Source organism: Salmo salar, chromosome 13 (assembly GCF_965601325.2).
Source record: "Salmo salar chromosome 13, fSalSal1, whole genome shotgun sequence".
NCBI classification, from domain to species: Eukaryota; Metazoa; Chordata; class Actinopteri; order Salmoniformes; family Salmonidae; genus Salmo; species Salmo salar.
Genome location: NC_138303.1, coordinates 59,400,594 through 59,419,121, shown reverse-complemented (window position 1 = coordinate 59,419,121; position 18,528 = coordinate 59,400,594). Strand labels below are relative to the sequence as shown.

The 18,528-nt window shown below is 42.3% G+C and overlaps 1 protein-coding gene across 1 annotated transcript in view; it reads right to left on the bottom strand.

The window, feature by feature from the left end:
* LOC106567502 (septin-8-A) overlaps nt 1-18,528 on the bottom strand; it is a 42,934-nt gene that overhangs the window by 13,777 nt on the left and 10,629 nt on the right. Inside the window, exons 2-8 of the mRNA XM_014136807.3 lie at nt 16,945-17,059; nt 16,471-16,666; nt 15,423-15,609; nt 13,717-13,878; nt 2,993-3,089; nt 792-960; nt 447-579 (exon numbers count right to left, since the gene is read on the bottom strand). Of these exons, the coding sequence (XP_013992282.1) occupies nt 447-579; nt 792-960; nt 2,993-3,089; nt 13,717-13,878; nt 15,423-15,609; nt 16,471-16,666; nt 16,945-17,059 (1,059 nt within the window). The remainder of the gene's footprint in view (nt 1-446; nt 580-791; nt 961-2,992; nt 3,090-13,716; nt 13,879-15,422; nt 15,610-16,470; nt 16,667-16,944; nt 17,060-18,528) is intronic.

Sequence of the window (18,528 nt, the reverse complement as noted above, 5' to 3'; positions counted from 1 at the left end):
AAAAAGGAGAGTGATTGTGCTGCATCAGATGACCTGGCATCCACAATCATCCGACATCAACCCAATTGATGAGTTGGACTGCAGAGTGAAGGAAAAGCAGCCAACAAGTGCTCAGCATATATGTGGGAACTCCTTCAAGACTGTTGGAAAAGCAAAAGCTAGTTGAGAGAATGCCAATGAGTGTTCAAAGCTGTCATCAAGACAAAGGGTGGCTACTTTGAAGAATCTAAAATAAAATAACACTTTATTGGTTACTACATGATTCCATGTGTTATTTCATAGTTGTGATGTCTTCAATAAATTAAGAAAAACACTTGAATGAGTAGGTGTCCAAACTTTTGACAGGTACTGTATGTGCAACAACTGAATCCTCCATAAGAACTCAAACTAATTTCCTTCACCTCCCCACCTTCCTCCTCTTTCCCAGCCAGCAGCCACACCCTCACCTCTCTCTCCTTCTCTTTCAGCTCTGCCTCAGTCTCCTTCACTTTGTTAACAAACATCTGTCTCATCTCCTCCTCCTTCTTCTGCAGGTCTCCCATGAACTCTTTCCTCTTGGCTTCGTAGGTCTCCTGGAGGCTGTGGACAGGACAAACAAAGAAGTGGCTTACTACATATCAGACTAACTACAGCTTGGACTAACTCACAAAGGAATTACAGTTTTTAAAAATCACTCACAGCGCATCTTTACATGCTGAACTCTGGGATTCATTGGTCTGCTTTCCTATAACATATGACTAAACTATTCATTTCAGTGTTTGTGTGTTCTGTGATCAGCCTTGCTGCCTCACCTGAACGGCTGACAGTCAGGGTCTGTATCTTTGAATCCCATCTCCTCCAGTTTGCAGCGGCGGTAGAGCTCGTAGTGGCGAGTGTGAGTCTGCTCCCTCAGATCCTCCATGTTCACCCTGATCAGCATCTCACGCAGCTTCACAAAGTCACAGTGGCTCTCGTTCTCCACTGGACGGGACAGCAGAGACAATGCAATGTCAACGAGACTATGTTACTAACATCTGAGGTCACAGGCACCACCCTCAACCACGGTCAATGAATCTACATGAATGATATACAAGTTCAATGGGTCCACGTTGTGAGGCTCCTGCAATTGATTCATGATAAACTAGGTGCTGTAAGATCACTCTCCTCTCAGAGTAGGAGTAGCATCACATCAGCTGAGGAAAGCACAGTACGATTGAGGGGAAAACTTGGGGATATTTGGCAAAAGAGTAGTGTACATTAATTAGAAAACCTCTGGACTTTGTCCTTTTTTTATGGTCCACTATCTCTCAGAGTCAAAGAGTTCTCAGGCATCCAATCGTGTGAGGACTGGAGCAGGAAGCCTTTCCTGCTTTTCACAGTGACATAAGTGGGGGAGGATTTGCCCAGAGGAAGGTCATGGACTCCATGGCTACAGTGGTATACTGCAGGATATAGTGGAAATAAATACTGTATCAACCCCAGCTGTGAGCGCTGTGCTGGATGTAAGGATGTGGTAAAAAAAAGTGCCAATTAGCACAGCGTTTAGTGTGGAACATGATTGCTTTCGACATGAAAGTCTCTACACCTTCAGTATACAGAAAACGTGAAAATACTTTATGAGAGAAATTACATACACAGACAAATGACCTCCACTTTGAAGTCTTCGGAGAAGAGAAATGGGGAAGAAAATGGCTGACATCTGGCATCTAACAACAACACTGGTAAACTCTCCCCGCTGAGATCCGGGGTGCAATTTGCTGACCCCGGGAAACCCAGACTTGCCAGGGCAGGGGAGAAACACATTACACACTCTGCACAGAAATATTTGGGAGGGAAGAAATACCAGCGTCTGCCATCTGTCATAGTTGTCTGGGGTTCAAAGATAACAAGAGATATATCCTGAGGTGAGATTAAAAAAAGCCCTCAAAATATTCCCCACCCCCCCCACAAGACTTTATGTTTCTCATTTATCATAGCCCATTTATGACATAGGAAACCTGTTTTGATTGAGACAGTTGCTGCTATAAGCGAGGGAGATTCAAATCAAGTGAACACAATATGAGTCACTTAATCCAGTTTCCCAAACAATTTCAAAATAGTTTTTTTTATGACCCATTCACTGAAAGATAAGACTCTCAGGAACACGTATATGAGTCTTCTGTCTCCCTCTACAATGCCCACAAGCCACGCAGGACTCATTAGAACAGAGTGGACAAGACCAGGCACCAAATCAGACGAGGGGAAAAATAACAGCAATGATGTTCTTTTCTAGACAGAAGATAATACAAAATGATTGCCTGATGATCTTCTGAACTTCCCAATACCTTTCTGATGTATTTCAGTCACTTCAAACCGTACTTCCTTCAGATTTGAAATGCGTTCAAAAGTACTGTCAGACTGATTTGTAATAGGCCGTCATAGCCCCAATTCAAAAAGCAAAAACTGGCAGTTGTTTACAGCACTTTGTTTTTTTTAACAGATGGTGGGGGTCAGACATTTTTGTGTATCAAAATGGGGTCACTGGCCCAAAAAGTTTGGGAACCCCTGACTTAATCATTTTCTATCTAGCCTATTATTTATCACCCTATTGACTGATGGAAATCCTCTCCTACACTCTAACCTATGAGGCAGGCTTTATAAATAAACCTAAACCACAGTCCTTGAAGGATTGTGGAATGGAAACAACAGGCACAGGATAATGGAGAGAGCGTTCTGAATCAAACTCCCAGCTGGGTTCAAATATTCTCACAACAGTGCTCAGTGACAAGATCAAATTACAGCGTTTAGCCATCCCTGTCGACCACAGCTAACGTCTGCAAACAAAGCAAACAATGTAGCAGTGTCCCTGTAGTAATACTCCCAATAGATGTAGCAGTGTCCATGTAGTAATACTACCAATAGTGCATTCATCGGTCTCTGCCATTTTCCAAAGACACCAGGGACTGACTTCCTGAGCAGTGGTTCTCTCCTGAAATGGAAAGAAGCAAAGTGGTACAGAAGGAGAGGTACTCACCTTGCACTACTCCCCAGGGATACTGCCTGGCCCGCACCGTTTTGTTCCCCACTTTGACCTCCTCGATGCTCCCCACCACAGCGAAGGGGAGGTGAGCCTGAAAGAGTTCATAGGTCAAGAGGTTAGTCAGGTTACAGATTTGACCAGAAGCAGCTTCCACAACACCCATCACTCTCACACAGGTTACACTTCCTTCCTCACAGCATAGCCAACATTTTTACTGGACAGGTCTAACTGCTTAGACAGATGTCCATGGAAGAGAGACAAAAAGCAGACAGGCGATAAACTTTGGCTGTACCAACGTTGCCATAGACCACACAAGAGTAACTCTAAACAGTGTTGAGATATCAGTTACTTCAGGTGCTGTGTTTAACATCTAGCCAGCTGTATTTAGGGGCATGTCTTGTTGGTCTGATTAAACATACGGGCCCGATTGCAACAGAGATGCGGAAGCTGGATTTCTCAACACTACTACCAGGAGATTACACAGAGCTCCAAGCTAAAATAACTCTGGCTGCAATGAAAAAAAAGATGGGGAAATAAAACTAGAAGACCAGCTGATCTGACGCTGTTACGGTGTCAAGCCGGCTTGATACTAGACAGTGGAAATGGCAATAGTCTGCGTTTACTACTCCCACCCTAGTGGAGAAAACATTCTATCAGGAACAACGAAATATAAATATGAAAAAGATAAGAGAAGAATGTGACATATTACAACTGAAATAAAATTATTTGACTGGAAATGTAGCCTGTTAATTACAATGATTATAACTTTGCGAAAATAAAGTTATTGAAGACCAACTTTATATTAATTCATTAAAGTTATATGGATTGCAGCAACATGTGTGACAGACATTGTTTCTTCAATAAAGTACAATATGCCACAGTGGGCCCACTGCCTAATTAATGTAGCACTGTAAGAAATGATACAGGTTCATTAATGACTGTTATCACATTCTACAAATAAATAATCTCCGCTGTCTGCACAATATTAGAATACAATATAATTTGATTCAAAATACAACACAATCACAAGTTAGTTTCAAATGTCAAATGTGTAGCTTACAGTTCAGGAATATTTATATTTCCCCTCTTGATAAGAAATGGACATATCCGATTCAGACAATTAAACCATTAATGGATTACATAAATAGTAAACAAACATTTTTTATCCAACACCATGATCTTTCCCATTCATAAAATGTGCAGGGTAGGCTACATTGCCATAGCAGATTTGCTGTGATAAACGAGTAAATGAAATACCTTATTTCAGTTGTACAGAATGATTGGCCAAATACATAAACCGGAAGATCAAAATGTTCCAATGATAATACCCACCAGAGGACGAAATCATCTTGAAAAATGTAATCCGGATTAAAGCTAATGACATCCGCGTTATGGAGCGGTAAAATCAGTGGCGGATGATTGTTGTAATTGAGATCAGATGTGTGGTTGATTTTAGCACGTAATGATGGTGTAGCCCTTTCCACTCAAAGCACGTGTCATTCCGTATACGAGTTGAAAATGGCAGAGTTCGTCATTGATAAGCGCCTAAATTGGATCACAGTGGCTGTACAGTAACACGCTATACTGAGTTCAGGTTCTCCACTACACTGTATGGTTTTGACTGTCAGCAGTTATAAACTTGAGCACTGCGCACCACAAAAAGATCCCCTTCTGCTAATTAAGCTACCTTTTCATATCTGTTATCCGAGTGTGTTCAACGTGTTTCAGAAAGTTGAGACGTTGAGGATTATAATAAATACAGCTTTGATGTCATACAAGCAAACCACACACCCATGAGTCCCAAATGTGAACTTCACATTTCCATATTTGAAAACTCATGTAATTTACAGTATCAATGTTTATGATCGCCATGTTTGATCCACAGTTACAATGACGGCATGCGTTATACCCTGGGTTGTCCTGAACACAATGAGCCCGTTTGTCGTATTGTGAAGAAAATTTGCCATGGAACACACACTTGAATGCACTCATGACTCCATTCTATGTGCACCAAAATTACAGTCGGTTTGTCTGAAGTGCCTTCGAAAGCCCAACACTGTAAAATCGTATTTTATAACTTACTGTAGCAAGCCATGTCAGCAATAGAATAAGCTTTCAAAGGATTCCCACCTGACCCAGATTGCGATTTATAATGGACCGTTTTTGGATTGCGTGAAACAGTAATTGTCTGATGGTAGGCACAGTTTGGAGAGATGTGAGACCACTTGGAAGCTTCTCCCTCAAACCCTTGTAATATTTTTTTTATCTTGCACCGACTCCCACATTTCAAAGAATATACTTTTGTTGCTGAACATATTTTCAGCTTTCCTTATTGACAAATGCTGTGAAAAGTACAGTAAAGGTAAAATGCACATCAAATCAACATTGTAATGTTTGGATTCATTCTTGCGTCAAGTGAACTGTTGTGTCCTCACCTTTGGTGTGATCATTTCCCCATAATCTCCAGTGGTCACTTTCAATTGCTACCATGCTTTTTATAGTTCTTCTGTTAGAAACATTTCAATTTGGCCCTGTACATATAGGTACATTTCCACGCGTGTAAGGGCATAACGAGAGATCCCTTGGCGATAATCTAGTGACCAATGTTGGTGCAATTGGCCCATGGTTCTTTATTGCTCCCTGAATGACCCTAGCCAGTGAGCCATCATGAGGAAAACATGTTCACCAAAAGGAACCTCAGGAGTTAAGTGGCAAGCCAAAACTGGCTAGGGCCCAGGCACTGAGGTCATCGAGCCTGAACACAGAGCTATAGGGTACATCCCAAATGGCACCCTAATCCCGATTTAGTGCACTATATTTGACCAGGGCCCATAGGGCTCTGGTCAAAAGTAGTGCACTATAGTATATAGGTAATAGGGCGCCATTTGGGATGCAACAATAGACAGGACAGAACCACAACTCCTGTTCTGTCCGATCAACTGCTCTACCAATGCCAGGCGGCCAATTAATTTACATCAGGGATGGGCAACTTTAATGGGGGTAGGGGCCGCAGTGGCTCGCGGGTCTGCACGCCCACATCCATACACACACACGCAGAACTGATTTGTGCAATCAATCTATTTGTGCAGTCAACCTCAAAGTCTAAGCTGTTGGGGGCAGGGAGAGCTAACACACTAAGCTAACATATGGAATTATTTTAAGATGGTCATACCATGGATCATTTAGTTATTTGATTTATAATTTTAGGATCCCTTTAGGTATATTTTTCTGTGGGGATAAGATATTGAATTTGGCATTTAATACTATAGCCCATAGAAACACATTGAACAACACATTCATGAATTGCAAAAAAGACAGGCAAAAAAATAAGGTTTTAAAGTGTCTGTCCTATATCTAGGAGAAAGCTCAGGATATGAGTTTTTTGGACACATTTAACCCCTTATTTTTGTTGGCACAAAACTACCTCCATTTCTTTGTATGGGTTACTTTCAGACGAGTGACACTTGTGGGGCTCGTAGAGCAAAACGGAGAACACCATAGTGTTCATGAATCTCCCCTTTCCATTGAGTGTTTTTGGACCAAACCGTTTGGACATTACAAGCGTTTTTTGTTCCAAGACCGATTTTCGGGATGTCTCATGGTCTGACAAACACCTCTATAGCTCGGCAACCTTCCACCGCAGATGCGGAAGGCCGACATAGGCGGATTGAGATGGAGACCATGCTAAAAACCTGATCTCTAGCTTAAACTGACAGATTTTGATGGGGACATTTGTATTACGCACAGGTGCGTCAATAGACTTAATAAGAATTAAAAACGACTTAATGCACAGTTCAGACACCGAATAGAAATTAAGAGAAGGCTGGCACGATTGAAAACTTTTCTTAAAAGATACACTATGCAGAAAGGGCTTTGTCATTTCCTGGTTGCTAAAATTCGAATAGTTTGCCTAATTTCACAGTGTGACAAAACAAAAAAGTATAGCGTAGAGCAGGGATGGGTAACTGGCGGCCCCCTTTTTTAAGCCCTCAGCCCAATTTCACAACAAAAAAATCTAAAAATGTTTTTAAACTCAGTCAGGGTCTTAATTTACTGTTGCGAAAGAATAATAGAATGAACAAGGTGCAATTTCAAAATGTAGCTGTGTATCAGCAGTCACTCAATTAGCCCATTTTCTATTTGATCGGTAAGTTAGTCTAGTGGCCTGCTATTTAAACTTGAATTAAGCATGGTCGAATTACCAACAATGGTGGGGCCCACGAGCCACTGTGGGCCCTCATGGTGAGTTCTGTTTTTATGTGGACCCCATCAAAAGTAGCCCCTCCCTGATGTCGAGAATCGTTGTACCATCTAAACCGCTGTGAAATATAGTACCAGTCAAAATTTGACACACCTACTCATTCAAGGATTTTTCTTAATTTTTACTATTTTCTACATTGTAGAATAATAGTGAAGAAATCAAACCTATGAAATAACACATGAAATCATGTAGTATCAAAAAAGCCACCCTTTGCCTTGATGACAACTTTCTACACTCTTGGCATTCTCTCAACTAGCTTCATGAGGAATGCTCTCATGAGGACCGCCACAGGAAAGGAAGACCCAGAGTTACCTCTGCTGCAGAGGATAAGTTCATTAGAGTTAACGGCACCTCAGATTGCAGCCCAAATAAATGCTTCACAGAGTTCAAGTAACAGACACATTTCAACATCAACAGTTCAGAGGAGACTGTGTGAATCAGGCATTCATGGTCAAATTGCTGCAAAGAAACTACTACTAAAGGACACCAATAAGAAGAAACTGCTTGGGCAAAGAAACACGAGCAATGGACATTAGACCGGTGGAAATCTGTCCTTTGGCCTGGAGTCCAAATTGGAGATTTTTAGTTCCAACTGCCGTGTCTTTGTGAGACGCGGTGTGGGTGAACGGATGATCTCCGCATGTGTATTAGCCAACGTGAAGCATGGAGGAGGCGGCGTTATGGTTTGGGGGTGCTTTGCTAGTGACACTGTGTGATTTATTTAGAAGCGATACTCCATCCCATCTGGTTTGGGCTTAGTGGGACTATAATTTGTTTTCAACAGGACAATGACCCAACACACCTCCAGGCTGGGTTATTCTACAAAGAAGGAGAGTGATGGAGTTCTGCATCAGGTGACCTGGCCTCCACAATCTCCCGACCTCAACCAAAAAAGATTAAGATGGGTAAAAGAACAGACACTGGACAGAGGAACTCTTCCTTGATCTTCAGTTTCTTGGCAATTTCTCACATGGAATAGCCTTCATTTCTCAGAACAAGAATGACTCCCGAGTTCCAGAAGAAAGTTATTTGTTTCTGGCCATTTTGAGCCTGTAATCAAACCCACAAATGCTGATACTCTAGATACTCAACTAGTCTAAAGAAGGCCAGTTAAATTGCTTCTTTAAATCAGGACTACAGTTTTCAGCTGTGCTAACATAATTGCAAAAGGGTTTTCTAATGATCAGTTAGCCTTTTAAAGTGATAAACTTGGATTAGCTAACACAACGTGCCATTGGAACACAGGAGTGATGGTTGCTGATAATGGGCCTCTACACCTATGTAGATATTCAATTTTTTTTTTTAAATCTACATTTTTTTTTTTTAATCAGCCATTTCCAGCTACATTAGTCATTTACAACATTAACAATGTCTACACTGTATTTTCTGATCAATTTGATGTTTTAAAATGGACAAAAACAAGGACATTTCTAAGTGACCCAAAATTTAACGGTAATATGTACGTGATATACAAAAAAACATCCTCTCACTGTCAACTGCGTAGATTTTCCGCAAACTTAACATGTGTAAATATCTGTATGAACATAACAATATTCAACAACTGAGACAAACTGAACAAGTTCCGCAGACATGTGACTAACAGAGATGGAATAATGTGTCCCTGAACAAGGGGGGGGGGGGGGGGGGGTCAAAATCAAAAGTAAGTCAATGCAGCTGGTGGCCACATCAGATAGTAAGTACTGCAGTGCATCTCCTCCTCATGGACTGCACCAGATTTGCCAGTTCTTGCTGTGAGATGTTACCCCACTCTTCCACCAAGACACCTGCAAGTTCCCAGACGTTTCTGGGGGGGGGGAATGCCCCTAGCCCTCACCCTCTGATCTAACAGGTCCCAGACACGCTCAATGGGATTGAGTTCCGGGCCCTTCGCTGGCCATGGCAGAACACTGACATTCCTGTCTTGCAGGAAATCATGCACAGAACGAGCAGTATGGCTAGTGGCATTATCATACAGGAGGGTCATGTCAGGATGAGCCTGCAGGAAGGGTACCACATGAGGGAGGAGGATGTCTTCCCTGTAACGCACAGCATTGAGATAGCCTGCAATGACAACAAACTCAGTCCGATGATGTTGTGACACACCGGCCCAGACCATGATGGACCCTCCACCTCCAAATCGATCCCGTTCCAGAGTACTGGCCTCGGTGGAACGCTCATTCCTTCGACGATAAACGCAAATCCGACCATCACCCCTGGTGAGATAAAACCGCGATTCTCAGTGAAGAGCACTTTTTGCCAGTCCTGACTGGTCCAGCAACGCTGGGTTTGTCCCATAGGCGACGTCGTTGCCGGTGATGTCTGGTGAGGACCTGCCTTACAACAGGCCTACAAGCCCTCAGTCCAGCCTATTGCGGACAGTCTGAGCACTGATGGAGGGATTGTGCGTTCCTGGTGTAACTCGTGCACTTGTTGTTGTTGTACCTGTCCCGCAGGTGTGATGTTCGGATGTACCAATCCTGCGCAGGTGTTGTTACACGTGGTCTGCCACTGCGAGGACGATCAGCTTTTCGTCCTGTCTCCCTGTAGCGCTGTCTTAGGTGTCTCACAGAACAGACATTGCAATTTATTGCCCTGGCCACATCTGCAGTCCTCATGCCTCCTTGCAGCATGCCTAAGGCACGTTCACGCAGATGAGCAGGGACCCTGGGCATCTTTCTTTTGGTGTTTTTCCAGAGTCAGTAGAAAGGCCTCTAATGTCCTACGTTTTCATAACTGTGACCTTAATTGCCTACCGTCTGTACGATTGAACACTCGTGTCTTAACGACCGTTCCACGGGTGTATGTTCATTAATTGTTTATGGTTCATTGAACAAGCATGGGAAACAGTGTTTAAACCCTTTACAATTAAGATCTGTGAACTTAAATTGGATTTTAACAAATTATATTTGAAAGACAGGGTACTGAAAAAGGGACTTTTCTTTTCATGCTGAGTATACAGTTGAAGTCGGAAGTCTACATACACCTTAGCCAAATACATTTAAACTCAGTTTCACAATTCCCTTCATTTAATCTTAGTAAAAATTCCTTGTCTTAGGATCACCACTATTTTAAGAATGTCAAAATACAGTGGGGGGGAAAAAAGTATTTGATCCCCTGCTGATTTTGTACGTTTGCCCACTTAAAGAAATTATCAGTCTATAATTTTAATGGTAGATTAATTTGAACAGTGAGAGACAGAATAACAAAAAAATCCAGAAAAACACATGTCAGAAATGTTATAAATTGATTCGCATTTTAATGGAGGGAAATAAGTATTTGACCCCCTCTCAATCAGAAAGATTTCTGGCTCCCAGCTGTCTTTTATACAGGTAACGAGCTGAGATTAGGAGCACACTCTTAAATGGAGTGCTCCTAATCTCAGTTTGTTACCTGTAAAAAAGACACCTGTCCACAGAAGCAATCAGTCAAATCAGATTCCAAACTCTCCACCATGGACAAGACCAAAGAGCTCTCCAAGGATGTCAGGGACAAGATTGTAGACCTACACAAGGCTGGAATGGGCTACAAGACCGTCGCCAAGCAGCTTGGTGAGAAGGTGACAACATTTGGTGTGATTATTTGCAAATGGAAGAAACACAAAAGAACTGTCAATATCCCTCGGCCTGGGGCTCCATGCAAGACCTCACCTCGTGGAGTTGCAATGATCATGAGAACGGTGAGGAATCAGCCCTGAACTACACGGGAGGATCTTGTCAATGATTTCAAGGCAGCTGGGACCATAGTCACCAAGAAAACAATTGGTAACACACTACACCGTGAAGGACTGAAATCCTGCAGCGCCCGCAAGGTCCCCCTGCTCAAGAATACATATACATGCCCGTCTGAAGTTTGCCAATGAACATCTGAATGATTCAGAGGACAACTGGTGAAAGTGTTGTGGTCAGATGAGACCAAAATGGAGCTCTTTGACATCAACTGAACTCGCCGTGTTTGGAGGAGGAGGAATGCTGCCTATGACCCCAAGAACACCATCTCCACCGTCAAATATGGAGGTGGAAAAATTATGCTTTGGGGGTGTTTTTCTGCTAAGGGGACAGGACAACTTCACCGCATCAAAGGGACGATGGACGGGGCCATGTACCGTCAAATCTTGGGTGAGAACCTCCTTCCCTCAGCCAGGGCATTGAAAATGGGTCGTAGATGGGTATTCCAGCATGAAAATGACCCAAAACACACGGCCAAGGCAACAAAGGAGTGGCTCAAGAAGAAGCACATTAAGGTCCTGGAGTGGCCTAGCCAGTCTCCAGACCTTAATCCCATAGAAAATCTGTGGAGGGAGCTGAAGGTTCGAGTTGCCAAACGTCAGCCTCGAAATCTTAATGACTTGGAGAAGGTCTGCAAAGGGGAGTGGGACAAAATCCCTCCTGAGATGTGTGCAAACCTAGTGGCCAACTACAAGAAACGTCTGACCTCTGATTGCCAACAAGGGTTTTGTACTAAGTCATGTTTTGCAGAGGGGTCAAATACTTATTTCCCTCATTAAAATGCAAATCATTTAACATTTTTGACATGCGTTTTTCTGGATTTAGTTGTTATTCTGTCTCTCACTGTTCAAATAAACCTACTATTAAAATTATAGACTGATAATTTCTTTGTAAGTGGGCAAACGTACAAAAATCAGCAGTGGATCAAATACTTCCCCCCCCCCCCACTGTAATAGTGGAGAGAATGATTTATTTCAGCCTTTATTTCATTCATCACATTCACAGTGGGTCAGAAGTTTACATGCTACCAAATACTAATTGAGTGTATTGCCTATAACTTGTTTAACTTGGGTCAAACGTTACGTGAAGCCTTCCACAAGCTTCCCACAATAAGTTGGGTGAATTTTGGCCAAATCCTCCTGACAGAGTTGGTGTAACTGAGTCAGGTTTGTAGGACTCCTTGTTCACACATGCATTTTCAGTTATGCACAGAAATTTTCCGTAGGATTGAGGTCAGGGCTTTGTGATGGCCACTCCAATACCTTGACCGTGTTGTCCTTAAGCCATTTTGCCACAACTTTGGAAGTATGCTTGGGGTCATTGTCCATTTGGAAGACCCATTTGCGACCAAGCTTTAACTTCCTGACTGATGTCTTGAGATGTTGCTTCAATATATCCACAATTTTCCTGCCTCATGAAGCCATCTATTTTGTGAAGTGCACCAGTCCCTCCTGCAGCAAAGCATCCCCACAACATGACGCTGCCACCCCCGTGCTTCACGGTTGGGACGGTGTTCTTCGGCTTTCAAGCCTCCCCCTTTTTCCTTCAAACATAATGATGGTCATTATGGCCAAACAGTTCTATTTTTGTTTCATCAGACCAGAGGACATTACTCCAAAAAGTACGATCTTTGTCCCCATGTGCAGTTGCAAACCGTAGTCTGGCTATTTTATGGCGGTTTTAGAGCAGTGGCTTCTACCTTGCCGAGCGGCCTTTTAGGTTTTGTCGATATAGGAATTTACTGTGGATATAGATACTTTTGTACCGGTTTCCTCTAGCATCTTCACAATGTCCTTTGCTGTTGTTCTGGGATTGATTTGCACATGTCGCACCAAAGTACGTTCATCTCTAGGAGACGGAATGCGTCTCCTTCCTGAGCGGTATAAGGGCCGCGTGGTCCCATGGTGTTTATACTTGCGTACTATTGTTCTTACAGAAGAACGTGGTACCTTCAGGCGTTTGGAAATTGCTCCCAAAAGATGAACCAGACTCGTGGAGGTGGAGGCTTCTGAGGTCTTGACTTATTTCTTTTGATTTTCCCATGATGTCAAGCAAAGAGGCACTGAGTTTGAAGGTAGGCCTTGAAATATAGCCACAGGTACACCTTCAATTGACTCAAATGATGTCAATTAGCCTATCAGAAGCTTCTAAAGCCATGACATCATTTTTTCCCCAAGCTGTTTCCAAGAATTTTCCAAGCTGTTTAAAGGCACAGTCAACTTAGTGTATGTAAACTTCTTACCCACTGGAATTGTGATACAGTGAATTATAAGTGAAATAATCTGTCTGTAAACAATTGTTGGAAAAATTACTTGTGTCATGCACAAAGTAGATCGTAGTCCTAACCGAAGTAGATGTCCTAACCGACTTGCCAAAACTAGTTTGTTAACAAGAAATTTGTGGAGTGGTTGAGAAACGAGTTTTAATGACTCCAACCTAACTGTATGTAAAACTTCCGACTTCAACTGTATGTATGTACGTATGTATTACATTCACACAATTATTTTTTTTTTTTTATCTGCGAGCTGCCAGTTGCCCATCCCTGATTTACATAATAGGAAATAGCTGGCACAGAGAACACTTCGTGCAGTTCTTCACAGTTCTCTACAGTTGGAAAATAGTACAAACGGAGGCAGTTTCAAAGGGAGGAAACTATGTGCAGCTATTAAAACCATACATTCCTATACAGTGAGGTTAACACTGAGTGAGTGTACAAAGACAGAGAGACTCACATTCATGGAGGAGTTGATCTCGGTGACTGCATCATCGTCTGTGGGGAACTGGTAGATCTGCACTCCGTTGCTCACCAGCTCGCTCATGATCTTGATCTTGAATTTATGGAGCTCGCTCTTGGAGATTGTGTCAGCTTTAGCGATGATGGGGATTATATTCACCTAAAGGATAAAAAAATTATATTTCTGGCCTTAAGATCAACTCCACTTGGTTTACTTTGAGGTTATTCCTTCGAATTGAATATCTTCAGATATTCTGCAAAGGTTTGGAAGGTTTTCAAGGCGGGTGTGTCGTAAAATTATAAAACAAAGCATGATTAGATAAGATGCTGAAAATAAATGAGTCAGAGCATCTGAATTTTTTGCCACAGTATCATCAACAAATACAAATTACTCAATGTCGCAAAAGAGGCACTATGCAACCACGATGGGTTGAGCTCAGTCAAACCCACACAGAAAAATAAACCAAACCGCAATTAAGAAAACAAACTGAATGGTGTCCCATCTCTGCTCTAAAACAGATGGGAAAATAAACACATTGTGACAGTTTTTCCTTGGCTCCTCGGATTACTGGGACGACATAGATTTAGTCACCGACGTCTAATCACCTCCAGGCTATAGTTTGTTAAGGTCAAAAGGAGGCCTTATTCGATGTGACAGTTCACAATAATTTTGCTACAAAACGGATGTGATTGTTGTTTTACATAATTTCTTCCATCCTTTACAAAAAGTCTATTGAGGTAAAAGAGCAGACACCCATCTCTACAGTCCCTAGACCAGACCACCTTTTTAACTGTCACCGTTCTGGCTTAATAGCCTTTCTGGAAGTGTAAGTCAAACACCATTGCCTGTCTCTGCTTTAAGTCATAGACCTTTAAATAAAATATAAGCTGATTTATAGCCTGCTCTTTGCCTCCTGTGAAAAGGTTCATTTCTGACAGCTCAGAGAGCCATGCTGGAGGAGAGTATTGGCTAAAGTAAGCTACTATGCTTTGCTCATAACCACACTATCGGTTTGATATGCGTCATTGCATTACCAGATACAAACAAGCCTGTAATTTCCTCCCCACCACTCCTAGAACCGCTTCATAGGCCGTACAACCGGCCTGATATACAAGCTCTGTAGGGTTGTCGCTAATAGGAGTTTGAGTACTGTATGCATCGTCAGGTCTGTCTCAGCCTGAGTGTTTCACACATTTCACCCGCCCCTTTTGGGTATTTTTTTTATTTTTTTTTAAGTAGCTAGTTGTGACACTCTCTCCCTCACCCACGCTTCAACTGCAATAGTGATGAATTCCACAAGTTCACTAATCGAGGCACCGACCATTCATGTTTCCAATAGGCTGAAATCAATGTATTGTTCTAAAATATGGGTCTGCTGCCCAATACCCAGTTACTCACGCGAAACCATGAAGGAAAAAAGATCTTCATAGAAGTAAGAAGCTACAGCATCATACTTGCTTAATAATTCTGACCAATACACTAGGGTATGATATAAACCTCAGGAAATCCTATCCAATAAAATGTTATGTGGAATGTCTGTCGCTTCCTTTTCTAGGACATTGTGGGTCCCCAGCCCTACATGAATATCTGACTATTCTACAACTGTGTGAAATTCATACCAGTCAAAGTGAAATATTTCTAAGTGAAACAATAGGATGCAGTCTGTTTTTGCCCACAAGGCATTGGTGGTAGTGATCCTTTACCTTGCTGTCCAGTTTCTTCATGGTAACTAAATCCAAGGACTTCAGTGAATGCCCAGTGGGAGCGATGAAGTACAGACAGATGTGGATCCTCCCGTCGTGGTAGTTGAAGAGGGAGCGCTTGATTTTCAGCTCTTCCTGAAGGTAGTTTTCAAACTGTGTGTCGATATAGTCCACTATCGGTTTATAACTGCAAAAGGAAACGCAATGTAGTTTTACGGTGTGTAAAACAAAGTTTCACTTTGGTTCCTTTTGATCCCACTATCCCATGTGCTTTCTTTGTTTCTTTCAAAGTTGCCAGTGGGGATATCACGTCTGTGTACAGAAATTATCTTTATTCAAGTATCCAGCATCTACTCATGTAAAAATATATATTTAAGAGGTCACAGAGGTGAACATCTAATATGCCAGTGTGTTTAGTCTAGCATTCTGAGGAAGTGAGCCAAAAACAATAATCACATAAAGTCACTGTTAAACCCTGGTTAGCTTGTGAAATCAAGGACTAAAAGTACTAGTCACATCCCTGTGTCCATCATTATACTGTAGCTTGTAGGGTAAATAAGTGATCTAAAGGCTTGCCAAGAACATATATACACAATGTTTAACCTTGACTTTAACATCTCTAAGCAATTTTCCCAGAACGTGTCACTGATGACCTTTAAAGACTATTTGGGACGTATTATTGCTGCAGCGTTTTCCCAAACAACATGAGTTATGGCCTGTTCCTCCCACTGTATCATTCAGGGGCGTGTGAGCCCTCTTGCTGCGGAGATCACACAAACACTCAGTCCCACAGCTGTAGTTCAAACCAAGAATGTCATCCTCATCATCATTCTAAACCCAGCTCCATTCGGGGGGGGGGGGGGGGAATGTCCTGAAAAATGACAGACTGTGCTTGTCTTGTCTACATTCCAGGCAATGTAAGCAATTTACTCTAAAAGACGGCATGTTATCATTCACTGTGAGAGTATGAAAAGGATAAAAGAGACTCAATGGCAATGCTTGAATTAGTGAACAGCTGAAAGTAGGATGCTAAGCATCTTCTGCTGACCTCTCCTCTTTGTTGATCTGGTCCCCGAACCCCACAGTGTCCACGATAGTCAGCTTTAGGTGGACGTTGCTCTCCTGGAGGTCGTATGTTCTGGGCCGCATACACACGCCATTCTGGTAGTGACTGGCCTCCTCGTTCTCAAACATTGTGTTAAAAAGTGTATTCATTAACGTCGACTTGCCAATACCCGTTTCCCCTAGGAGGCAAGAGAGGGAAAAGAGTTGTTAGGCCTCAGTAACTCTCAGGGGGGACATTCTTCTCTCAGCCTCTTCGCAGCAGAAGTCTTAATTATCGTTCATGTCAAGGACAGAAACAACCCTGGCTGCATACCGAATGGCACCCGATTCCCTATATAGTGCACTACTTTTGTCCAGAGCCCTATAGGCCCTGGTCAAAAGTAGTGCACTATATAGGGAATAGGGTGCCCTGAGATAATGCAGTAACAGTATCACTACCATGTGGTTTGATACTTACCTACACAGAGGATGTTGAAGCAGAAACCCTGCGTCACCGATTTACTGACCAGCTGATCGGGAAGGCTGTCAAAACCAACATGGCCGCCCAAACTGAGGTTACGCTTTTCTTCATTCTGCAAAAAGAAAGTATTAAATAAATGAACAATGATGGCAGGGCTAGAGATATGCGAGGGGGTGAAAGCACTGAGAGAAAATGTATTACTGTGAATCGAGGAAATAAACAATACGAAATACCACCACCACATTCCATTTGTTCCCTATGCATATGCCATTTTCTGATAATACATTATACAGGACATGTAGCTCATCATAATGTGCCTTAAAGCTTAAATAATGAGATGAGCACTCTGGAGAGTGCTGAGGAGGGAGCTGGAGTAATCCTTTAAACAGGAGGTGGCATCTCTACACAGAGAAGAGACTAGAGATCCCAAAAATCAAGTGGGATTAATTGAGGTCACACAAAATAAATCTAGCAACTGCAACGGTTAGCGAGTGAGCCTACTCCCACCTCAGTGAACAACAGCTAATCTCTAATGATGAGCCATTGGGGGGGTAAACAATAATGTAGTTCCTTATCTTGCTCATCTCCGTTGTGCAGGGATAGCAGAGAGACCATCTTGAAATCAATGGGCTCATCCACATGTGTTTGGCTTGGCGTTTCCTACTAAGGCTGCATATTTGGAGGGGTGATGTCACCGGACACAGCCTAAGAGCTGAGCAGTGCAGGCAGGCCTGTGTGCAACTGGAATCGACTGAGGGCCACAAAGGGAATGCAAACAAACACAAAACCTGCTCCAGTGTGTTTTCTCAAGGATCATACAGAACTGCGGATGTGGACACAAACTCCCCAGAGACGAACTCTGACTGAACGCACACGTCACACAAGCTGAGAGGCATCCATCCTTCACACTAGTCAGGGAATGGAGTCCGTATAGGAGTGCAAAGTAATAGTATAAGAAGAATCATGAGATGGTGCCTTTCAGAGAGAGACTCTGGTTAAAAGTTCCTAGGAAAGTAAACACCACACTTCCTCTTGAGCCAGTGATTTGCATGGGAAACGGCTGAGCTCAGAAATATGTAGGGTGGATTCCAAAGTGCCAGAACTACGCTGAGATGTATGCCAACCAAAAACTTTGAAAATCAATGTTAACAAACCATAAAACTCTATGCACAATGACTACTTTGAACAATTTAAAAAGTAAAAAAAATGTACAGATGCAAAGTTTGGTAACTGAATCACAGTAAAATCTCCCTCAATGTTATTCTGTTACAAAACTTTGTATCTGCACAGTTCTCCCGTTAAATGTGTTTTTGTAAAAAGTTCAGTGGAAATTATTAAAAGTAATCCGTGTGCATAGAGTCCTATGGTTTGTTACACTTTGAAATCAATGTTGTTGTTTTTTTTGGTATACAGTCGTGGCCAAAAGTTGAGAATGACACAAATATTAATTTTCATAAAGTCTGCAGCCTCAGTTTGTATGATGGCAATTTGCATATTCTCCAGAATGTTATGAAGAGTGATCAGATGATTTGCAATTAACTGCAAAGTCCCTCTTTGCCATGCAAATGAACTGAATCCCCA